This window comes from Mustela nigripes, chromosome 1, assembly GCF_022355385.1.
Source record: "Mustela nigripes isolate SB6536 chromosome 1, MUSNIG.SB6536, whole genome shotgun sequence".
In the NCBI taxonomy this organism is placed as follows: domain Eukaryota; kingdom Metazoa; phylum Chordata; class Mammalia; order Carnivora; family Mustelidae; genus Mustela; species Mustela nigripes.
In genome coordinates, this window is record NC_081557.1 from 68,414,630 (window position 1) to 68,439,642 (window position 25,013).

General features: G+C 47.8%; 1 protein-coding gene across 5 annotated transcripts in view; it reads left to right on the forward strand.

Annotated features, from left to right (window-relative positions):
- The first annotated feature begins 235 nt into the window (after positions 1–235).
- The window catches only part of AMOTL1 (angiomotin like 1), a 112,678-nt gene continuing 87,900 nt past the window's right edge, over positions 236–25,013 (forward strand). Inside the window, exon 1 of one of the 5 annotated variants that reach the window (XM_059413011.1) lies at positions 236–727. In XM_059413011.1, coding sequence (XP_059268994.1) covers positions 631–727 — 97 coding nt within the window. In that variant the 5' untranslated portion in view covers positions 236–630. Of the gene's footprint in view, positions 728–21,813; positions 22,148–25,013 lie in introns of those variants that run through there. The other 4 variants (XM_059413021.1, XM_059413029.1, XM_059413037.1 and 1 more) reach the window with 4 other exon arrangements.

The window sequence follows — 25,013 nt, forward strand, 5'->3', positions numbered from 1 at the left end:
CAGCGGAGTAGAGCGGACGTCATACAAGAAGGCAGGAATCGTTTAAGAACTGGTTATGCTCCAGTTTTTAATAAATGGTCAGAGGGGGCGGGGGCGGGGGAGGACACCCTCCAACAGGGAGTCGGGAGGCAGCGCGCGCGCCGCTGTCGAGCGTGACGGCCGCGGTCGCCTAGCAACCGGCGGCGGGGATGCGCGCGGGGCGCCCTGCCTGGTGGGCGCGGGGAGCTCGCCGCCGCCACTGCCGCGCGCCCGCAGGCCTCCCGGACCCGCCGCGAAACTTTGGGGCTTCTCGGCGCCGGGGCGTCAACGCGAGGCCTGGCGGACCCAGCCATGCTCCTTTCCTGCTGAGGGCTCAGGATGAAGACGCCGGGGCCCGGCGCGCCCGGCCCGGGGACCCGCGGGGTTACACCCGCGGAAAGTTGGCGCGCACCTGCCCGCGCCTGGGAGACGCTCGGTCCCCGACCCGAATTGTCCCCGCAAGTTGCTTGGGCAATTTCTTACCCGCCTTGGATCGGGTGTCCCGAATCCCGCCTGGCCGCCGGGTCCACGGACTCCCATCCGTGGGAGAGAGAAACCCGCGCTTTTCTAGGGGACCTGCTCGGTAACAGATGCTTAATCCGTTTGCCCTGAATGACTGCGATTCTGTTTTTGTTTTCTGCTTTCTTTCTTCCTCCAGACAGTGAGTTTGTGGAAGCCTCTTCCGCGCCCTACAGCCCGGAGGAGTTAGGTAAGTCTAGCCCTTTTGCCTTTTCTTCTCGGAATTCTGCCCTCTGAAAAAACCGAGAAACCGCGAGTTTGGGGGCGCCGAGACACTATCCGCCGCAGGGGAGGAGGGAAGGGGGCAGGGGACATTTTCGGGGGGCGGTCACAATCCTTTCACAGCAGGGACCGGCCTTTTTACGGTGCGTGTGCTTTGGGGTGACGGGGAAAGTGCCAGATGTGGCACTCGCGCGCGCGCGCGCGCGCACCCGTGTGTGTGTGTGTGTGTGTGTGTGTGTGTGTGTGTCCCTGTGTCCCTATGTCCCTGTGTGTCCAGGTCGATGGTGCTGCTCCGAGGAGCAAGGCACAGCAAACTTCCTGGCCTGGGGCCTCTGGAAGCAGCCGGACTCATCTTGCCTGGAAAGACTCACCGGTGGCTGGCTCTGTCTTGCCAAGTACCTTGCTGAGAAGGGCATGGTGAAGGTGGTCTATAACCTGAATTTAATCAAGTCGGGGACCCCAAAGGGTGGCGGTGTAGTCACGACCTGGGAACTGCGTTCCTCCCTGTTTTCTGTTCCTCATTCAGCCTGTAGGTATCTGGGCATAGGGCATTTCTTCCTCTATGGTTGGTGCCTGTCCCTATAAGTGTAGATTTGTGATTGGTGAACTGCGACACTCCTGTCACAGACAGTCATACCTTCCTTGTGCAGAGGGAAGGAAATCTGCATTGTCAGGATCTCTCTAAATATTCCTGCCATCCAGTCTCACTTTGGTGGCTCAGTGGTTGGTCCTCCCCCCCCCACCCCACCCCCTTCCCTGCGACTTTCCAGTTTAGTTTAGCTGCTCACAATCTGGGCTGTCAAATCTGTCCTTGCTGTTTTCTTATCACCAGCTTGAAAATCTTGCCTTCCTCGCTGGAATGACAGCTGTTTAAAAATGTTTATCCACAGTAACAGTCACAGCCTTGTTTCTGGTCAGCCTCTCCTCCTAAATAAAATTCTACCTCCTGGATGCTTCCATTCATTTCCCTGAGCCAGGCACCCAAAATAGATCTGGATCAAGGCTGGCATTCTGAGGCAGGACACGGTACCTTGTTTGGTTCAGGAGATGTGTTTCTGACAAGTTGGCAATCCTTGTCTCTGTAAATGGAATCATAGATTAAATGCATAAACAAAACTAGCTTTCAAAGGCTCACTATAGCGAATCCTTTTAAGAAATGAAAATGCCATCTGAACAATAGCTTTGCGTGAAGTGATTTATTAAGAGGACAGATTCTTGGTGATCTGCTCCATTCGTGTATAATTGTGTATTAATGATACCACCATCAGCACCCCACACTGTGACAGAAGCTATTTGGCTCCCTTAAATCATAGATAAGCATAAGCAAAGGCAGGCTGAGCATTCCTTGCTCTGAGAGATCGCCTGTATAATTCCTAAATTGAGTTTGCATTCACAGGATGATTTATGTGCCAGAAAGGCCCAGGTGTTTGACCTTCTTCCATTTCCATAGCTACTTCCCGGAGCAAGAGATTGGGCTGTGTGCTCAGTGCTAAGGCCCTGACAAATAGGGACAGCCCTTCAAATTCGTGGTAGAGAATAAGAAAGCAACCTTCTTTCTCCTCCATTTGCATATGGGAAATGCCCAGTTTCTCATGAGAAGATGAGAGTGTTACCGGAACCGTGGGGTTCCCTCTTGGGCTTTGAGATTGTGGGATACCTGAGAATAGAAAACACACGGCTGAGAGCCTGACATCAGTGTTCTCACTGCTTCGTTGTCCTTAATAGATATGGTCACCAGCCTGTTTTCTCATCTTTGAGAAGCTGGTGTTTTGCCAGGTGACCTCTAAGGGGTCATCCAGATGCTGCGAGGAGCCCCGAGCCGAAGGAGGCCCATAGCCTCCTCTGGGTATTTATTATTTATGTTCACTCGCCATATTGTTCGCGTGCATGGTGTCTCCAAAGGGCTATTCTCCCCCAGACAGAGTTGCTCACTGGATGGGACTGCATTGTTTCCATGCTGCTCAGATCAAAGAGGAAGTTGGCATCTCTCCCTTGGAAAGAGTCATTATGGTTTTTGGTGCTTTTCTTAGAAGCACAGTGAGAAAAATGTCTCTTACAGAGTTGATGAGCTTGTCATTCTTTCTGGAACACAGAGGAGTACAGAATCAATGCCTGGCCAGAAGATTAGGGACCTGAAGAGTAGAGGGAAGTGATAAAAACTTAGTTTGAGGGGCGCCTGCATGGCTCAGTAGGTTAAAGCATCCAGCTCTTGATTTTGGTTCAGATCATGATCTTAGGGTAGTGAGATCGAGTCCTGAGTTGGGTGTGGAACTTGCTTGGGATTCTCTCCCTCCCTCTGCCTGCCCCCCCCAAAACAGAAAAACAAAAACTTAGTTTGAATTCTATCATTGCACTTACTTGTGACCTTGGGTAGGCAATTAAACTGCTCTGAGCCTCAGTTATCTCACCCGAATGGGGCCTCGCATGGATATTGTAGATGGTGCCTGTAAAGCCCTAGCACCATGTGTTGTATGCACAGATCTTCAGCAAGTACTTGGTGCTGTTATATTATTATTATTATTATTATTATTATTTTCATTTGAAAGGTACTTACGTGCAGGAAGGATGGAATGGCTCTTACCACTTGTCCCACCGATTAACCACCTATTAACACCATTTTTATTTCTAGAAATTTCTCTGCAACTACCTGGTCTACAGAAACAGATGCTCAGGGATCTGATCTGGTCAATTGAATTATTTAGTGATTTGCCCCTGAAGCAGCACGTGGAATGATTTTCTATCTGAAACCTTTGGTGGCAACCCCGCTACTTTCTTGTGGTGATTGGTGGTTGGTTTCACCTCCAGATTTTCATCTGTCTCCAAATGAACTACATGGCCTCTTAGCAGGTTTATTCTCAGTGTTCAGCAAGATCTTGTAATGAAATTGACTTACAGAAAAAGGGGATTTTGGAAAGGCAGTGGAGACAAGAGTCTATCTCTAGATGAGTGTTGTATTGAAGGCTGCCTGTGATGGACAATCTGGAAATAAGCCCTCTCTCTGTGATGGTGCCATTTTTCAAGGAGACAAGGTCCACACCTCTTTGTTTCCTTTCTATAGTCCCACCCATGGGCAGAAGTACTGGCCATCTGCGTGGGTAAGAAGGAACTCCTGGAGATTTGAGGTGAATCCAGATGTGCCCATGTCTGCCCTTATCTAGTAACTTTAATCAACTCCCCTACCTAGAGGATACGTACTTGGTTAGGCATGGGAGGACCTCTATGATCTGCATCATCCTCCACCTTCTCTAACTTTCTAATCACTTTTGAGCCAGGGGCAGTCCTCAAAATTCAGCTCTGTTCCCTGCACCTGCATGTTTCTCTTCTCTCTTCTCCTTTTCTCCTACCCCTCTTTCAACACTAAGCCCATGTGTCACATCCTCCTGGTGGTTGTCCACCCTCCACGTTAAAAGTCCTGAGACCAAGCCTTCATCCGGAGCAGTTACATCAGAATTTCCACAGTGTGGCCCCAAGTATCAGTGTTTTAGCAGTGTGCTTTTTCAAAATCACATTTCTGGTGTGCGTGGGTAGCTTAGGCAGTTAAATGTCCAAATCTTAAACCTACTTTAAAAATAAATAAATAAATGAGCATGGAACTTACTTAAAAATTAAATTAAATTAAATTTCGAGTGATTCCTATGCATAGCCAAGGTTGTGAGCTACTGCACTAGACGGTGGCCACCACATTCTTCGTAAATCTAGCGGCCACATAGAGCCTGGCTTCAGAGAATGCTTGTTGAATGAATGAAAGAGGGTCATCGCTGGGATGCTTTGCCTTATCGGGTACCTATCTCTAAGGTTGGCCCCTCTGCTTGTTATAGCCATGCACTCAGGGACAGAATCCTTCGACCTGTGCCCTGGAGTTCTCTCCTTTGTTCCTTCTTTAATCTTATCCCATTTATTTTTTACCTTTCTTAAAAGTCAAAGTTTTAAAACTGTTTTTCAGTATAAAAGTAACACGTGCTGATTTTAGAAAATTTGGACATTAGCAAAAATGGGGGGCAGGTCCCTTCTCACCACCGAAAAGCAGACAGCCCCCATGTTCCCTTCATTTCTCCTAATCAGTTGCCCTCTGGGCCTGACCCTCTGGCTCATCCCACTAAGCTCAGTTGCAGCTGTCAGTGCTCAGACCTTGTGAGCTTCCCCGAGAGTCCTGAGGGAGTGCTCTTGACCACAGCATTCTTGGGAGCCACAGGGCTAACTCCGCTGAGGGCAGGTATACTGTGAGAAGGAGTTTCCCCATGCAACTCTTAACTTTCCTCATTCAAGCAGAATCTATGGGCTTTATTAGAATAAATGATAACGTGAGTGTAACAACTTTAAAATGTTTACCAGCCTACCCCCTTGCCGTCCTTAGATACGAGATGAGTTTGCAGCTCGCCATGATCAAGGCGGTTTTCTCACTTGCGTTATAGTCTTGTGTTGAGTTGTCTCAACCTGGAGGTAACAGACTCACTTCTAGTGAGTCTCACTAGTCCCATTGCCTCACCTAGACAGGGGAGGATGAGAAATGTAGTCTAGCAGTCTGCTAGGAAGAACGCTTACATTGGTGATCACCAGCTGTCTCTACTAGTCATGTTGCTCAAAGCAATGACGGAGTCACATCCCGGCCATGCAGGTGCTTGGTCTCTGTATGATATAGAATACTGGCTTCGCTGCTGTAACAAAGGCTAAAATGACAGTGACTTAAACACGAAGCAAGTTAGTTTCTCTTTCACTTAGAGCCCAAGCTAAGCAATCCAGGGCTGCTGTGGTGGCTTTGTTGTGCTCTGAAGTCCTGAAGTGTTGCTTCCGCACAGTTTAGGGTGGCTACTTCAGCTCCTACCATCACATCTGCATTCCAGTCCATAGGAAAGACAAAAGGAAAACAGAGGCACAACCTGAAAGCTGGGCATATCATTTCACTTAATGTTCCTTTGGCCTGAACTTGAAAGAGGTGGCCACACCTAGCTCCAAGAGGACTGGGAAAATGGGGTGGGAGTAAGGTAGAGTCTGTTAACAGAAGAATGATTGGGTAGGGTGCAGGCAGAAAAGAGGTGTTGGATAATTAGTAAGCTTTTAAAGAAAGCCAGTCTTAGTGGTTAAGAACATGGACCTGGAGTCATACTGTGTGGGCTTAAATTTTGCTCTACCTTTTACTTGCTTCATGACCTTGAGCAGATGACTTGATCTGGATCTCCATTTCCTATCTCTAAGACTATAGGTCAGCTACTCTCTGATGTTCTGCCAGACCTACCCGCCATGCTTTGCCATTCTGCTCTATGCCCTGGAAAACATACCTTTTGGAAAGTACCATCTGGCTCCTAGTTGGATTGGGCCAGTGAGAGGCCCTGGAAGGATATGAGGGCGTGGCGGGGAGGGGGGTGTTTGGTGGAAAGAAAGAGATGTCAAGAGACTAATTCCCTTCCTGAGAGGCTGTGTCCTCCTCGGCCGCGGCTCCTCCAGAGTCACCCTCATGGCGTTAGATCTTGCTGGATTCTGGAATCTCCTCTCCTGACCTAGGCTGGCAATGGCTTCCCACTATGGATGTCCCTAGGGGGCTTCTTTCCCCTTAACCCTGCTTGGCCCACTGTTGTCCGCCTGGCCTTCATTAGACCATCTTTGGGCACAGCCTAGGCACACTGTCCTTTTCCTGCCAGGGCCCCGGCTGACACGATGGGGATAGTAACAGTATTGGCCGCAGACCCTGGGATGAGAGTGAATGAATGCATTGTAGGATTACTGCTTGAATGCAGTGGCCATCATTAATTGTTTACTGTTTTCATGTCCCTAGGCGAGCACTCTGATACTTTCAAGTACGGTGGAAACCTTCTGAAAGGTTTAATTGGGCATTTAAGTGAAATAATATTGTCTCCCACCTGCCCTCCCCCACCCTATGTTGGGGGCTGCAGCAAGGCTCAAGAGTTATGAACAAATCTTGTTCCAAGTCAGCTGTATCCTGCATCCAAAGTTTCTTCCTTCTCGTTATATGGGGATGAATGAGGAGGAAGATGCTGGGCTTATCATTCGCTTATTCTGTGCTGGCACTTTACATGTATAAACTGTCTACATAGCTTCCCAGCTTGGAGTTTGAATCATATCACCCACACGGATGCCCTCAGATATATTGACTTCTGAGGACTGGCCTGCCCATATTAATAGATCAAGTTTTTCTCTAAGGCCACCCTCCAATGTTATTTCCCGTAATTCTCAGGAGCGCTTATTTCCGTCCTGTCAGTTCTGGCTGCTCTAGGCTTTTGCTGGGGGAGCTCAAATCCACCACACACCTCACTGAGGCCCATGGACATGGGTTAACTGCTCTGTGACCTCTGTTCTTCAGGAACTGGTGGCCACACGACACTGGCCAGGCTGCTGCCACCCCTGCTCATTCCAGAGCCTGGAGGCTTGGCCTTCACTTGCGACCTGGCTGGTTTCCCGGTGTCCTACCCTCTGCGGGCCGCAGGAATGAAGATACCACTTTTCTCTGGGCTCTTCCAGCCTCAGAGTGGGCCGGGGCCTTCTCATAACTGCGCAAGCCCAGAGCCACCGAGAGTCTGGGATGGGGTTGGCTCCCTGCCCTGCGCTGGCTGTCCAGACAGCTAGGGCCAGTCACCCCAGCCTGGGATCTGCCCCAGATCTCTCCACCCTTGGAAGCCTGTCTGTCCTGCCTTCCTCCTACCCCAACCCCAAACACTCACAGAGTGTTCACCCCCCTTCAGCTTTCTCTCAGGGTGACTGACAGCGGGAAATTCAGTTCCCTTCGCAGGAAACCTCACCCTGCTGCAGGGTGCGGGCCCGCCTCCTGGCTCCCACAGAACAGCCACAGAAGAGTTCACCATTGGTGTATTGCCTAAATCTGGGCAACTCAGTCTCTTCTGTGATGGATCTGTTTGGGGATATCAGCTCATTTCATCCTCAGAACAACTCCAGGGAGCTGAAGGAATTATTTTTGCATCATGGAGGAGGAAACACAGTCTCACACTGGTTAAATTATCTTCCTCAAATCACACAGCTAGTTAGAGGCCAACCTTAGATTAAAAGTGTAATCTCTGGGGCGCCTGGGTGCCTCAGTCAGTTCAGTATCTGCCTTCGGCTGCGGTCATGATCCCAGAGGCCTAGGATTGAGTCCCACATTGAGCTCCCTGCTCAGCGGGGAGCTTGCTTCTCCCTCTCCCTCTGTGCTGTCTCTCAAGTAAAGTAATTAATTAATAAATTAATTAATAATCTCTGGCTCCAGAGCCAATCTCGGTTTCCTGGGGAGGAGACTGTGCAAGTTGCCCTCCTCCCAGGGGGATTTGGTTGTGGGTTGAATGTGATAAACTACATAGAAGGAGCCATTGCAGGGCCTTGCAGTGTAGTATAGGGCGGTTCTGTATATATTCGCTGAATAAATACATGAACGGTGAGTGCTCAGAGCTATGTGTGTGTATATTTATTTGTTTTTAGACCAACAAATACGATCAGTATGCTCCAAAGGAATTTTCCATAATGGGATCTGAAGCAACATCCAGAAAAACTCCTTCTGGCTTCTTCCTTCACTCACTTCCTGCTCTCCCTGCTCTGTATTGCAGCCGAGTCCCTGCGACAGGAAACCTCTGATGGTTTCCCGGTGGTGATGGTGCTCATGCTATTTCTAAAGGAAACTAAGCTTTGGCGGCCGCAGATTCCCCTGCTTCAGGAATCTGAAAACATATCTAAGGACAGGTGGGCTCAGGCTCAGGTATAAAATTCATCGCCAAACAAACATGATGTTTGTTTGCAAAATGATGCTGTGCATTGCCAGGGGGTGAGGCTTTCTTCTAGGGTGTTCTGGTTGGGAGAGAGAAGGGAGCAGGAAAGGGAAATAACAATAAATTCTGGGGGATAAATGGTTATTTACCTTGGCTAAAGAGAAGAAAGAGCAAGGAAGCAGATACAGAATAATGGGATAATACACACACACACATACACAGGAAAATGGGAAGGGCATGTTCCTTGCCAGAGAGATGTTTTTACTAGAAATATATAGGTCTGTGTCCAGTTACACATGACTATTAAACACAATGTGACTACCTGTAAACAACAATGTTTCATCGATTTTGAGCCCTGCTGGAATTTAGAGAGTGTTATAAACCGCTGGATCTGTTCGGGAGTACTGTGGTTATGATTTCTGGGTGACCTTCCTACTGGATGATCATTCTCGAATCTGCCCTGGTTCTTTGTATTTTTCTTCAGTCAGTTTTTCTCAGGGTGGGCACTTGCAATGATTTGGTATCTTTTGTGTGCTCTCTCGCTCTGTGTCTCTGTTCCTCCTCTCCCTCTCTTCCCCGCCTTTTGCTCTTGGTCTCCCTCCCCTGCTTCAGGCCTCATCTGTGCCTCTGTTTCTCTTTGTCTGTCTCCTCCCGCTTCCTGCTCTTGTCCCTCCTCCCTTTTCCCATCTTAAGCTGGAATACGGACAGAAAAAGCAGTGCTTGCCTTCCTAGGGCCCTTTGCCAGAAAACGGAACAGGTCAAATTATAAAAAAGGATAAAAAAAGACTGCTCTTTGGCAAAATGGGGAAAACAGATGTTCAGGGGTGGTTTTGCTGTCTCTAGCTGTGTGCTGGCTGCTGAAACGCTCTCCTTCCAGGCTCGCTAGTCACGGACGTTCATCATCATAGCACACATGTATGGTTATTTTAATGTCAAATATGTATATATATTTATCTCTGCCTAATTCGCCTCTCCCCATGACCTTTATACCCCCAAATCCAGAGTTGGCAAGATTACTGACCACCTGGTAGCAAGATTTATTTTCAAACTCAGAGGGTTTTTTTTGTTTTTGTTTTTGTTTTTTTTTAAATAACACTACCGGGAATAGTGGGCACCAGAGCTGCTTTCAGGCCGCTGTTTAACAGTAAATACTTTATGGAAACTTCAGGTTTTTAAGAGAATAGAGAAGGGAGCGGTGGGTGCACAATCTGGTCTGTAATGAACCCTGCAGAAAGTTTGGGGCTGAAGGGGAGCTGAATGATGGAGATCTAGTGCTGGGATGTGTAGCCTGCCAGGACATTGGGGTCTCTGTCTTCCACAGGTTTGCCCCTCACTGACTGACTGTTGACCAAAAACAAAAGTCCATCACTGTAGCTTTCCTGGTTGTCCAGCCAGAGAACTTAAGGCTGTGTCCTTAACACAAAATACTTCCTTTTGGTTTGAAAGGACATTTGCTGCCTCCCCTACAAACTTAAAAAAGGGATTCCAGATTCTGAACATTTGCTATGGACTAGGGTATGGCAGGCGGTTTTCTGTCCTGTGCGACCTTCATGTGGGTTAAGCTTATGTGACCCCCACTGCCTTCACCTCCAATGGCTCTCCTTGTCGTATAGGATCAAACCAGTTAGCGCATCTAAAGCACTTAGGACAATGCCGGACAAATAGCCAGCATTTACTAAAGGTTAGTAAATGTTATCCATTTTTGCTGCCTCCTCCCCGCCCCCCACTTTCCTCATCATTTTCACAATAGTGACGCTGAAAGAAGAGAAAAGGGAAAATGAATCAACCGCAAAAGTATAAAGCCAGAGCCACCACAAACTCAGAGTACCTTTGAACAAATTGGAAAAAAATCATCCCCTCCAGGTGGATGAAGAGCAGGGACAGTGTTCCCAGTCTAGTGGGTAGAGTGCCTGCTAGATTTCAGCCTCCCACCTCTGCCTTGTTCACTCCCTCAGCCTGGCACTCTTGTGCAGTGAGCAGCCTACACAACTGATCATGGTAGCCCTGATCCCACACTCCCATTGTGACATTCTCATGGATATTTCTTTCTTTTTCTGGGAACTCTTTCATGCTAAAAAGACTAAATTCTGCTTTGATCAGTTCTTTTAAAAGAAGTTTCCCCTAAATTATTTACGTGATGGGGCTTATTTCCCCCCGGTTCTGATCTCCTGAATGAAAACTATGTTTAAAATTTGTAATACGTATGCCAGTAGTTAACCAAAATTTATGTACTCCAGTTCAAATGGCAGTTTTAAATGCACTATAATAAAAAGAACTGATATTTGTTGAGTGTTTTCCATGTATTAAGTATCTGGCTAAGAAATTTATGTCAGTCATCTTGAAACAATCCTGTAAGGAAGGTACTAGGATTTGCCTCATTTTACAGATGGGGAACTGAAGCTTGGACAAGTTAAATGACTTGCCAAGTCCCACCTGGTGGGTGGTAGAGCCAGGGCTTGAGCCTAGCTCTGGTCTTTACTGCTTGGGTTCTTAACCCACCATCCTGAATTCCAGACTAAATTATGAGAATCCAGACTCCTGAACCTCAGTGGCAGATTCTTGGCAGAACCGAGATTTGCAATCAGGTCTATCTGACTGTAAAAATATGGGCTGACCCGTTTACAATCCTGCATACCAACTTGTTGCGCACTGCAGGCTAGGCTTGGGGGCGGCAGGGTGAAGGGACGCGATCCTCTCCTCAAAGAAATGATGACCTCAGTCAGGGAGAAAGACCAATTAACGGAAAATTTAAGAAGTGGAGCTCTGGCTCCTCCTAGCTGTTGGGTACTTACTGACCGGGGACCTTGATTTGGGTTATCTAAATTCTCTAGACCTCAGTTTACTCATCTGTGATATGGGAATGCAAATACCTACTTCATAGGGTTAATGGAAGGGATTGAATAAGATAATAAATGCAAAGTAGCTGACATTCCACATGTGGTTGTAATTATTATTATGGTAAGTGCAATCAAGGAAGAACATAAGGAGGGCCTGGGACCCCAGGGAAGAGGAGCCTGGCTCAATCATGGAGGTCAAGGGGAGGCCCGGCAGGCTTTCTGGAGGAGATCCATTCTTCCCAGCATGACCTGCTGGAGAGCAAGGGTGCCAGGCATGAACGGCATCATGTCTGTTTTAGGAAAGCTGTCACCTCCTCCTTTAGGGATTGCATCACTGAATGCTGAATGATGGAGAGCAGGTGAACGAAGCTGACTCTTCTCCCTCATTCTGCCTGGGGTTTAGCATGGAAACTCTACAAAGTGGGACTGTGACCCCCATTAACTCCTTCCTTAAATGCTGGGCCAGTCCTGATGGCTCACAGAGTCTGTCCTGCTCTCTAAAGCTCCTTACATTTAGCCCAGGGGAGTTCAGTGGGACAAGGCCTTTAACACCATGTTCATTTGAATTTCACTCCTGTTTTCCATTATTAGCTTCATTGTTGCGTTTTAGTACTATCAGCTAGTTGGTGCTGACATTCCACATTGTTTACAGAAGGAGACACCAAGGAATCCTGTAAGGTGGGTGTGGGGACATAACCCAGTGTGGGCAGGTATTTGTCAGAATTAACAAACAAAAACAGAGGATACCCAGTTAAATTTAATTTTAGAAAAACGACAAATGATATTTTTAAAGTGTATGCATGTTCTCTGCAATATTGGAGACATACTATACTAAAGAAATTTTGTTGCTTTTCTGAAATTCAAATGCAACGGGTGCCACGTGTTCTATCGGGCAGCCCTCAGTGTGGGAGCAGCCTCTGGGGACTCTCTGTTCTTTGCACTGGATTTTAGTTTGCTGTTTTAGGAGGCGTGATAAAACACAGCTCAGTTCCTATCACCAGGTATCCAGTCCACATGGGACTCCGTTTAGGTGCTTCTGTCAATGAGACCTGATTGCTGATGTCTGAGTCCTTTTATCACCTCAATTAGAAAAGGAGATGGGAAACTAATCCGTCCAAGAGTAGGAATCCTAAACAACATCAGGGATTTGACCCATGCTCCCTGTGTGTAACCTATCAACTCAGAGCAACTCTTCCTGCATAGGCCACATGGCTTCTGGAGTCTGGATATTTAGGCTTTAATTTTCTCTATTCTCTCTTATAACCAGACTCTCAGGTCTGATCTTTTCTCTTTTGGGGAGTCAGAACATCTCCGTGTCCTCCTAGGAGTGGACACTCAGTGCCCTCCTCCTGTTGGGCGTCAGCACTCAGCCTGTGCTAGAGCATCACAGGAGGGGTGATGTATATGTTGGGCGGGTTCCCCCCTCCTGAGTAAGCCTGGTGTTGCTAAGCAGGGACCATTATTATAACAGTTTCTTTGTAGCAAGGCAATGAAAACTCGACTTCCTGTTTCTTGCACCCAGTGGTCTGTGTTTTGTCTTCTAGAGCTTTCAACATTTTTTCTTCTGTGACCCAACATCAGGATACATTTTACATTGAGACATATGCATACAAATTTTAACATAAATATAACTAAGACAGAAGGTATATGGGATAGTAATTATCCTTATTAGATTGGCTGCATCTGGTATTTTCCATTATGTTCTCTTTTACTTATTTAAAATGCTCCTTAGCCTGTTGCATTGATTTCTACTAATGGGTTGCCAACTACCATTTAAAAAACAATGCTCTAGAGTGTTGTATGGCAAATAGAGAATGAGTCTGTTCTTCCTTTCTTTCTGAAAGCTACCAAAATATTTGAAGATAGCTATCGAATTCTATCTTAATCTTGTCCACACAAATGGACCTTTCTTAACACGTTCTGCTTTCTCCATTCCATCCTGCTTCACACCTGCAGAGTGCTCTCTAGGTGAGGAAGATTTCCCTTTAACCTGCCTTCAAGAACTGAGCACGTGGCCTCACACACAGCTTGACCAATACTGGGCATAGTGGGATCATCAGACCCCTTGATCTCAGACTCCCGTCCAAGTTACTGTCACTCCACCAATCCATACTCATTGGCAATGGTTTCTTAATATTTTAAATTTACCCAAAATATCAAATCCATTTTCCCCCTGTTTTGTCTATAAGGGTATATGGGGATGTTTTTTCTTAATTGGGGAGAGGAGGAGCTCAAATCACGATGCAGTCGCTCATATTTCCTGGATCTACCAATGAAATAGTCCCACACTCGAGAAATGTAAACAAAAAGAAACCGTGTATCTAGCACAGCAACAATTAAATCTCCTCTTACAATGACCATATTTTGAAAGAAAATGCGTAACAGGGTAGTAATAATAGCTAATAATTACAGAGTGTTTGTTGCTTGCTAAGCACCACGCGAAGAGCTTCATACTTTACATGAAACTGACTCATGCATTTCTCACAACACCTTAAGGTGGATGCTACTTGTAATTACTAATTATTAAAAGAAGAAAAACTGAACTTTAATAAAGTCAGGTCACATAACCAGTCATGTAACCAATAAGTGACAGAGGGGAGGTTGGTCCCAGGCCCATCTGACTGCTCAGCTTGTGTTTTAGAATACTTACAACTCCGTACTGAGTGCCACAGACGGAAAACGACCTCTGGTCTGTCACGTGTCTAGTTCATAGATCTTGCTCCTTCCTATACGGAAAGCAAAGAACTTAGTAACAAGGTCAAAACGCTAGCAGCCCCCAGGAGTCAACGGAGACCACCTAGATTCATCACTAATGGTAGTAGGGGCAGGCCACATGGTGCTTTCTAGTGGTGCGGTGAGGCCTGGAGGACGGACAGGCATCTCTCCGGGAGGAAGGAGAGGAAGAGCTGCCTGCTTGGGAAGCAACACAGCTCCGCTCTGAACACAGGCTCAAATCCCGAGTCTGTCACTTGTGTATTGCGTGATCTCTGGAAATTCGCCTAATCTTACCTTGTCTCTTTATCTCATGTGTAAAACATGGATGATAGCACCTGCTGTGCAGAGCGTTGGGTACCGATAAAATGAGATCATGCACGAAATCACCAGACACAGAAGAGACATCAGTCTGTGCATGCTGGTTCAAGACAGAACACTGGGTTCTGATCATTCTTCTACAATAAGCAAGAGATCTGTTCCTTCATTTAGGCTGGGATTTGGAGTACATGGAAATGTAGGTCCCCAAATGACTTGTACCAGAGGTTCTCAAAGTGTAGCCCATGGACCAGTTGCATCAGCCTATCCGGGAACTTGTTAAAAATGCAATTCTGGGCCCCACCCTGACCCCCTGAATCAGAATATCTTGGAGGGGGGTACACCCCTGACTGCTCTCTGTTTTAACAAACTGTTCAGGTGACTATGATGCAGGTAAAGTTTCAGAACCACTGCCCCATTGGTGCTGAGGATCTGGGGTTTTTCCTCATTGTCAGTAGGACTCATTGGAAGCCTCTGGAGAGATGGCTTTCAGGTTGCTTCCATTTGGTCCTCTTGTTATTGTTTATCCCAAGTTGTTCATTTTCTGATGTTCCTTATCTCTCTCACTTAATCTGAAATTCCTCTTGTATACACCTTACCTCATAAAGGTTGACTGGAAAGGGACCGTTCGCAGACACTGGGTAGAGGAGACTGGTAACATTGCCGTGGAACTCTTCCAGGGCCCATCCCTGCAGGCTCTCTCCTCCCTTTGTCTCCTTTAAGCTCTTCCCTCTCACTGAGCTCTTCTCTGCTTCAGAATCTTTGCACATGCTGTTTGCCCAGCTGGGACGCTCTCCCTTCTCCTGCACCATCTTGGAGATGCCCTCCCTTTCCAGCCCCCTTCTCCCTCCTTGGTCTCTGTTACTGTGCCCTGCTCCTGTTCATCACACATAGACCAATGTGCAATTATAGGTTTATTTATGTACATTTAGTAAGACAGAGCCCATTCGAAGGCATTCACACACCTGGCAGAGTGTGTAGCTTATTAGTCAATGTCATCAATAATATGTTTTGAAGGAACGATTGAATGAATACGCCATTTTTTCCCCGTAGCTCTGCCTTCTTTCAAACTCTGTTGTGCTTTTGGTGAATCCTTCTATTCAGTCCTTCTGTTTTTGGTCTTACTTTTTTCTAGTTATTTCTAATTATTCCCCCCTCTACCCTGAACTTTTCTGAAGACTTGTTTTGCTTAGCATTGTACTGGCTTTATCGCTGACACACAATAAATACTTCTGCATTTCTGGATGGACAACTTATCAGTTAAGATGTGAATTTGAACTCTTCCCCCAACTCAAACTTTATGCTGTAACATAATTTATTTTCTCCTGAACTGAGCCATCCGGAGTGGCTGGAGCCATTAGGAATGGTGAGAGTTAGTGCATATTCCAGAAAGAACCAGAACTTCTGTACAGGTTGTGGAGGGGCCTTCCTTCTTTCTGTTGCTATAGCTAAGAACAGAAAAAACATATTTTCAGAATAAAACACCCAAAAGTCCTTTTCAGAATGGCGGCGACAAGGGCTCTTAAGTACGAACATTCTGACCTGAGCTATTGCCAGTTACTGTGACAATCCTTGTTTTTCATAGTGATTTTATGTTGCCATTGTTTTAGAAACTCATTATGACTCCAGCTTAGGGGGAAAAAAAACCCCAAATGGTCTACATCATCCTTGGAAATAGAGAAAAACATAATAATAATTATTTTTTTCATGAAAAGAGCAAAAGGAAGAAATAACCTTATCATGATATGCTGCAGGATGACCAAAACTGAGGCTTCCTCCTGCTAGTCTGCAGTTGGAGCCACCAACAACTCAACACAATGATCAATATGGTCAGAAGCTTCAGAGCCTGTAAACGGGCACCATTCATTATAACCCAGTGGTTCTCAGCGGGGGGTAATCTTACCCCATAGGAGACATTTGGCAACATCTGGAGACATTATTAGTTGCCCCTGCTTGGGGTGAGGTTCCTCCTGGCATCTATTGGGTGCTGCTAAAAACTCCCTCCAGTGCCCAGGACAGTCCCTACCAAGGGACACACTCAGTCCAAAATGTCAGTAGTGCGGCTACTAAGAAAGCTTGAGAAACGAATCAACCAAAAAGTATGAGCTTTCAATACTCCCAAGATTTCTAGAGTAAGAGTAGCAATTAATAATTGAAATGATCATTATTTATTAAATACCTGCTACTTGCCAGCCTCTTTGTAAAGAATTCCTAGCTACTGAGTCAGGATCTGACCCCAGGTTTGTTCCGGGACATTGTCGGTACTCTCCCTCCTTAACATTTTTGTGTGTATGCCTTCTCCCTGGACATTATCGTGTCTACCCTCTGCTGGTTGTGTTTTCTATAAATCAAATTAGGTGTTGAGCGTGTACTAGGTAGCACACTCACAGGAGAAAGCCACGGGCAAGAAGAGACTGGTGTGTAGTTACGGGTGGTGAAGTTAAAAACCTCCAGACAAACAGGCCTGAGATCTATAACTTAATAGACGAGCCTAACACCTGTGTAGGATGGTAGCACGGAGCCTGGCCCTTAGTAGGTACTTAATAGGTATTTGTTGGGAATTTTTTTTTCATAATCAAGAGAGTCCTTGGTAAGCTTCAAATGGAGGAGGGTTTCCAAATGCCCTATTCTGTTATATAACAGTGAATTCCTCTTAAAAGCAGCACCTAGTATTTCCAGAAGTCCAGAGGTGCTGTACCTCGTGTATTTCCACTTGCCCTTGACATCTTCCTCTTCTTTGTTTTTTACTGTTCCATTCTTAGTCTCTCTGGCCCAGCAAAGGCTCATCCCTTGCTCCTCCCTCTCTGCACACAATATCCCCTGCCACCCACCCCCCATCTACTGGAGGCCCTCCCACTATTCCCTGAATTTTGCTCCTGTCAACAACTTGCAAGATGGAGGCAGGTCATGTGTCAGAGGAAGCACATGCCACATGAGAAAGCTTATTTGAGAACGTGATTTTGTCTTTGGAAACAAGCAGGCAAAAATCACAACCATTGTCCCTGTAAAACAGAGAACTGAAAGAAAAGCTTGGGAAAAACCGTCTTGCCAGTAATATGGTGATGATCATACCTGTGGTGGGCATGATCGTTGTACACTTACGAAAAGCAGAAGGGGCTCAAAGGCAGTGCTGAGAAGCAGGACAGCGTGCGCTTTCCTTTCCCGTGTCCATGTCTTTGCTGGTAGTCTCCTGCTTCTCTCAGCCCTCGGATTTCTTAGAACCTGCTAGTTGCCTGCTTCAGAGTATCAGTCACTCCATTGTGCTCCTATAATGCTTTATTTTTAACTTCTAGTATGCCACCCATCATCCTTGACCTTTATCATACTAAGCTCTGAGATAGTGAATGCTTCTGAAGGAGAATCACTAGAGCACCGTGACCTCAAGGAGCCAGTCAGAGACAGTAGTTCATGCCCCTCAAACTGCAGTGTGCCAGAAGTCAGAACGGTTTCTAGGATGTCACCCTTAGAGATCCTGAATCTCTAGAATTTGGAGGTGGGGACATCAGACATTGAACCTCGTACATTTCTGGTTTATAAATCACACTTTGGGAAGCATTACAGAACTTGGGCTTAAAAAAATCTCCTTATGGGGCACCTGGGTGGCTCAGTGGGTTAAGCCGCTGCCTTTGGCTCAGGTCGTGATCTCAGGGTCCTGGGATTGAGCCTGCTCAGCGGGGAGTCTGCTTTCCCACCCCCCCCCCCCCCCCGCCTGCCTCTCTGCCTGTTTGTGATCTCTCTCTGTCAAATAAATAAATAAAATCTTAAAAAAAAAACAAAACCTCCTTATGTGTTCTGGAAGCAAAACAAGCATTTTGATAAGGACAGCCTGGCTACATCCAATCACTGGTTTGTTCACTCAACAGGCATTGACTGGCGACTCCCAAAGGGAGTGGGATCCGTTTCAGGTGATGCTGGCAGGAACTGTCCCTGGTGTGGTCATGACCACTCTCTTTTTGCCATCTGTTATTTCCCTCCTGGCAAGCTCAGGCCCATTCTTAGGGCCCATCCTAGTTCATGCAGTAGTTGACAAGGACTTGAAGGGGTGTGTTTGGAGGGTGCAGAGAAGAAGAGTGAGGGGAAAAGAGGTTTGCATTTTAATAGAGAATTTCAATTCCTTGGTGTTTCAAATCACTGGAGGAGAAGAGAAGGGTTTCTTTTACTGGATTTCTATTGTGTGTCTAGCGCTTGATCCGTAGTATCTAAATTTAACCCTCACAATAAGCCAATGAGGTAAGTGCAGTTATTCCCATTTTCCAGAGGAGGAGGCTGAGGCTCATGTTATGGTACTCTTCATAGCTGGAAACAGGTGGACCCAGGACTAGAACTCAGGACTGACTCTAAAGACCATGTGCATTCTCCTCTACCTGGATGCCTCTGTCATCTGGTCTGGAGCATCCTAGTATGTGCCCTGTTTGGAGTTAAAGGCTGTTCTTTGCATTGTCCCGAAGAGGGCTGGAATTGTTCCATCACCTTCTTGGCTTTCCTGGGAGTGAGTAAAAGACAACCAGGTCACTGTAGAAAGAATGCTGACCTTTAGAGTGAGTATCTAGACCCAAAGACAACACAGATGCTGTCTGGTGAGCTACCTTACCGCTAGTAAAGCTGAGTTCAGGTTCGGTTGTCGACACACCTTGTTTCTGTTTAGCCCCAGCCACGTGTTGCAGTCTGCAACCAAATATACTGTAAGATGGTATTAATGATCTGCTGCTGGTCAAATCTGAAGCCTTTTTCTCAGGCTTTAGTTCTTGAACAACAGATTCCCAGCTATATATTTTTTCCGATATAGTTGATGTGGAAGATTATTTGTTTTCTATATTTGCTGTGGTGATTATTAGTAGTTGAGGAAACCCAGGTCATGGAGGGGAAAAATTGACCTGCCATGTATTTGGCCTTTGTATTATTCCTTTGTATTCAGTTTGAAGAGCTCAGGCTAGGTCCACCTGCTGTGGTCAGCTGACTGTGGGGCCCACAAGCAGGACCCACCACTTCATGGGAAGTCTGGGAATCCCGAGCTCTTGCTAGAGGGACCCTCTCCAACTTCCTCTGGCTTCTGTGATTTTAAACCTTCCCACTCTTCTCCTTCTCCAGTCTGCCCTCTTCTTCCTCCTCCTTTCCCTGTTTATTACTTTTGTTGTCCTGGGCATTCTCCAAGTAAATCGATATTCATGGCTTCATTTATATTTTTCTCTACACCTCTGTTTTCTGCTTCTTACCCCAGTTCTTGTTCCTTCTTTCCTCTTGCCCAGAGGATGGTAAAGTCTTTCAACATCTTTCTCAAACCAGTCCTTCCTCTTCACTCAGCTTCTCCCAGCATTGGTCCAGTGACCCATCCTTCCAGGAATGGTCCATTCTTCCTATGGCCCAGGCTCAAAACTGGCTTAACTTGATTACCTTGTTCTTCCTTCTATCTAAGTCACTGGAAAAAGTCCAAAATTCTTGCCTCAAGATTTGGTATCTTCACTGTACTTGGACTTGGTATCTTCAAAGATTCGGTATCTGGATATTATCTCGCTCTTCCTTTCCCATCACCTTTGCCTGGACTCACATGTCATTGCTTCCTGGACCATTTCCCAGATCAGCTCCCTATTTCACAGGGCTATTGAAGGGTTGATTGAAATAATAATAGCAAATATACGTTCAGCGCTTACATGCACTATGCTAAGTATTTTATTTGTTACTTCATTCCAACCTTACAACCTCTACTCCATGGCTATTTCCGTCACCTTGAAAATGAAATGAAACTGAAGTCTGGTGACTTTCCCAAGGTCATACAGTGAGTGGGCTGTCACTCAACTTACACCTGTTTTGTTGCAGTGGATGCTTATTTTTTTAAAAAATATTTTATTTATTTATTTGGCAGACAGAGATCACAAGTAGGCAGAGAGGCAGGCAAGAGAGAGAGAGAGGAAGGGAAGCAGGCTCCCTGCTGAGCAGAGAGCCCGATGCGGGGCTCGATCCCAGGACCCTGAGATCATCACCTGAGCTGAAGGCAGAGGCTTTAACCCACTGAGCCACCCAGGTGCCCCGCAGTGGATGCTTATAACTATTAAACTTTTTGCCTCCTAGGATATAGTGTGTTATCTAATGGGAGCAGTTAATAAATGTTCATTTCCTTCCTTCTTTCCCTCCTTTTCCTATCCATTGTCTTTTCCCCACTCTAGACTCATTTCCTACAAATGCTACCTACTCTTCAAGCCTCCCCTTTTTTGGGCGCCTGGGTGGCTCAGTGGGTTAAAGCCTCTGCCTTCGGCTCAGGTCATGATCCCAGCCTCCTGGGATCAAGCCCCACATGGGGCTCTCTGCTCTGCGGGGAGCCTGCTTCCTCCTCTCTCTCTGCCTGCCTCTCTGCCTAATTGTGATCTCTGTCTGTCAAATAAATAAAATCTTTAGAAAAAAAAAAGCCTCCCCTTTTTTCTGCATGGAGTCAGTCCTTTACTCCGCATTCTTCAGGCATCACCAGCACTTTCCTGTTTTCTGGTTGCATATCTTGTCCACTTGAATAAACCCTAGCAAGGCTGGTGAGCTGCTGCTTCTTTTCTTTCTTTGATGCGCTATCAAGTCCTAATGCTGCTGACTTTAAATGGAGTAGGTATTTGATACATGATTGCTACATTACTGCATTTGGGTTTTATCTTGAGAGCAGACTCACTGAGCCATCAGATGAATCAGAAGAGCTGACTGAAATCTGGATACACAGTCCACCAGAATTGAGCATAAGGGTACAAGCACTGGCAGACTAATTGGGTAATTGCTACAGTCCAGGCAGGAATCCCAGAAGAAATCCTGGTCTGGTGAGAAGACAAAGAGAGGAGAGGAGCACAAGATAAGAGGTGTGCTGTGCACAGACTGTCCTTTTAACGTCTTCTGCAGCAACTATTCTACTCCCTGGTCTCTCAACCTGGCAGCAGCAGAGCAGGTCCCTGAAAGCTAGGGAGGAGGGCTATGCTTGCCTGTTCCAGGTTTCCAGATCAAGGCTCCAGAGGTATGCACAGTATAATTGAGTATAATGGGATGGGTAGTAGTGTTTCTTAATAACAGCCGGATTGTCGACTCTTGACAGCAGAGTCGAACTTAGCAGCTCGGCACCCAATCCCAGTGTGCGAACTAGGGCCTGAGGAATGCAAAGAGAAGCCTGACCGCTTTTCACCTGGAAATTCCACTTAAAAAAAAAAAAAAATTCCTGAACATACTCTAATAGGGACACTGAGGGCAGACCGGGAAACTGATTTCTGCCGGAGTGGGCCTGCTGGGAAGGAAGAGAAACTCGAAGGAAGGAGAATTGTTGAGTCTGACATTAATTAAGACTCGGCAGGGAGGGAACAAAACGGCGGAGGCTGTCGCCCTCCTAAACTCTCGGGGAGACACGTCAGCTTGAGCTCCGGGCAATTTCAGCAGGCGAGGTCCCGGCCCGGGAGGGGAGGCGAGCGGCGGCAGGCGGGCTCTAGGGCCCAGCGGCCCGGCGCCGCGGCGGGGGTGGAGTGTAGGGTTACCGTGACGAGCCCGACGACCCTCCCCGGCTCGAGCGCGGGGAGCGGGGAGCCGGGAGCGGGGAGCGCGGGCGGCGGTGGAGCGCGCGGGACGCTCTAGGACCCAGCGGCGGCGGGCGGCTTCGCGGCTGGAGGTGAAGCCCTGGCATTTCTCTCCTTCCTGTGTGAATGGGGCTGACTGTCGGGCGCCGCTTCCCTGCGCTGCCCCACGCCATGCCCAGCACTCTGCCCGGCGGCCGCCTCCCCCAGCCGCGCCACTGAGCCAGCCATGGTCGCCTCATGTGGAAGGCAAAGTTGCGCCGGGAAACTTGTGAGTCTGCGGTGAAAGGTAACCAGTCCCCGCTCAGGGTGCGGGGAGGGCGCCTCCGAGGCTCCCACGCGAGGGACCCAGCCGACCGGTGCTCCCCCACCCCCTTGCTGCTCCCGGCACGGGGCTCCTCCTCGGGGGACCCGGGGCGGAGATCGGCCAGGCTCCCCAGCGGCTTGGGCAGCCGATTCGGCGCGGGTGGCCGGGAATGTCAGCCGCCGCAATCTTGCTTTCCCTTACCCAGACTGGTTTAAAAAAAAGAAGAAGCAGCGGAACTCTGTTCCCGCGCCACGCTGTAGGCCCCCGGTGCGGCGGGTCGGATCGCCGCGCCGCCCCGCCCCGCGCCCCATCCGAGCCTGGAAGTTGGGGGGGCCGGCTGGGCCAGGGTCCCGGGGTGCGGGCGCGGCCCCGACGCGGGGCTGGCCTTTCCGGAGGGGGCTGCCACATGCCTGCACTCTCCGGGACGCGCCCGCGCGCGGGTCTCTCGGCGGCCGAGGGAGGGGGCGGAAGCGGGGCGCCGGTGGCCGCTGCCCTCCGCGCGAGGGGACGGGATGCGGCGCCCGGGCCAGACCCTTCCTGCCCCGCGGGGAAGTGTCGGCTCTGGCGGGTGGGGGCGGCCAGGGGCTCGCGCTCCAGACCGGGGGGCTCGGATCGCGTTCGCTGCTGCTCCTTTGTTCTCCCCGGACAAGTTTCTTAGAAACTGGGGAGTTAGACTTCGCTCTCCCTCGCTGTTAGTGCCGCCTTTAAAGAATCTGGTTTCTAGGGGGAAAAATTAAACTTTCCAAGTGGAACTGGTTTTTCTTGGAATGTGACATTTGTGGCAGGAGGGAGATTGGCACGTCGGCCCTTGACAGCCCTGCGGAGCCGGGGGCCCTGCGCCGGGACAGGGCCGAACGTGCCCGGTAGGCTGCAGGGCTGGAGCAAGAGGCGGCGGAACCCACGACGCCGCGCGCGCACCCACCTCGAGGGCCTCTGCCTCCTGCTCTGAGCTCGCCACGACGTTTCCAAATTTTCCTCATTAGGAGGCCAGGCTGGGAATCCCGGCTCCCTACCCGCAGCTCCCGCGCCGCGCCACGCCCTGCTCTGTAGTGGCTTGATTGGTGGCTGGGAAGACTTTCCCTTTCCATTTTTGTTTGAAGGGTTTGCCATTTGGGCTTGGGTGTTGGTGTCCTGTCTTCAAGTGGCAGTGCTTTGGAAAATGCTCGGCTACCGTACGGATCACCTGGACAGGGGGCTTCGGTAGAGGGGCACCCTGTTCCCGTGGCTTTCGCGGTTGGGACTGAATGTTTTATGCCCTTGGTCTCTCAACTGCTTTGCTCTGTCCCGATCAAGTGCCGACATGGTTGCCCATTTCCTTCTTTCAGGGCATATTGTGAGAATCGAGTTTTTGTACTGCTTATAAAGCCGTTGGTTGGTAGCGGACGTAGGAGGTCACGAGAGCCAATTATGATCTCCAAAGATGCTTTGGACTACCCCAGACAGCGTTACTTGCCATGAGCGAGTAAATAGAGGGATATTAATAGCTGCTATCCCAAAAAACTTCCTTCCTTTTCGGGAAGTGAAAAGTCAAGACTTGAGATGTTGAACAATTACTGCTCTCTGCAGGGCCTGTGGGTCCCTGCCAAACTGACTTAATATTTCCCCTGGCTGCCGACCACTCCTGGCAGCCCACCGCTGCTGGACCCTAGTAGCTCCCGGTAGATGGCAGACCTAGGGTAGGGATTAAGGGGGTTCCCTAGGTTGCAAGTTCTTGAAGAATCTAGACCAATTTGAAATTTATTTCCCCGGTTTGTGTTCTGAGCATGTTCGTGCATCTACCATGAACATCTTTATGGAAATTGTGTGGGAACAGTAGTTGAATACACTTTGAACTGTTTTTGCCAAGGAGTAAAGTGTTGGAAACCACTGATTTGACCATAATGAAAAGGAGGAAGACATAGAGTAGAAGTTTTAGAGATGCCTCTAGTCTCGCTGGTGGGCTCTGGGAGATATTTAGTTTTAGGATAGGTATAGTTTGACTTTTGTGAAATACATTTCTCAGGATTATAAGGAAACCCAAGCTCTGCAAATGGAAAGGAGGGAGAGAAGGTGCCACGCTTTTAATTCATCCTCCCTCTTCTTTTTAAAATGCATAGAAGTCTTGGTCTTATAGGTTCTGTGCTGTTGGTGGAAGGTGAAGAACACTAATGTACAGAAGGGCATGTGGAGATCAAAGCATTTAAAAATACATCTTTTCATGGAAGCAAATGGAGGACTTTCAGTTCAAATGAGATTTCAGAGTGCTATTGTTGAGAACAGCACATGAATGTAGAAATGTAAGTAATTTTATGGGAAGGCACTCTGCTGATTAGACTTGAGAGTGTCTGCCCTTGGCCAGTGAGTCTGGAGGCTTGGTAGAGATGTGGGTTTTTTTGTTTTGTTTTGAAGTCTCCCCCTGTGGAGAAGAGCAGACCCAGGGCCTGGGGGAAAGATGTCCGAACTAACTGAAATTAGAAGGCAGCCTGGGGGGTGAGAGTTGCAAGGAAAAGTGCAGCCCCTAGGTACCAGGGCTGTTTTTCTTCATAGTAATTTGTGAAACTACTTTGAAAATGATTAAGTACTGTATAACATAAGGCTTTTAAACAAATAATAATTAATGACTTCTGAAACAAGGGAATTGCTAGTGAAAACTGTAAAAATCTGAAAGATTTTCCAGGCCTATAAAGTAAAAGGAAATAACTTTGTAAGACCCTTTAGTAGTTCTTTTTTTTTTTTTTTTAATTTATTTGTTTATTTGACAGACAGAAATCCCAAGGAGGCAGAGAGGCAGGCAGAGGGAGAGGAGGAAGCAGGCTCCCTGCTGAGCAGAGAGCCCGATGCCAGGACCCTGGGCTCATGACCTGAGCTG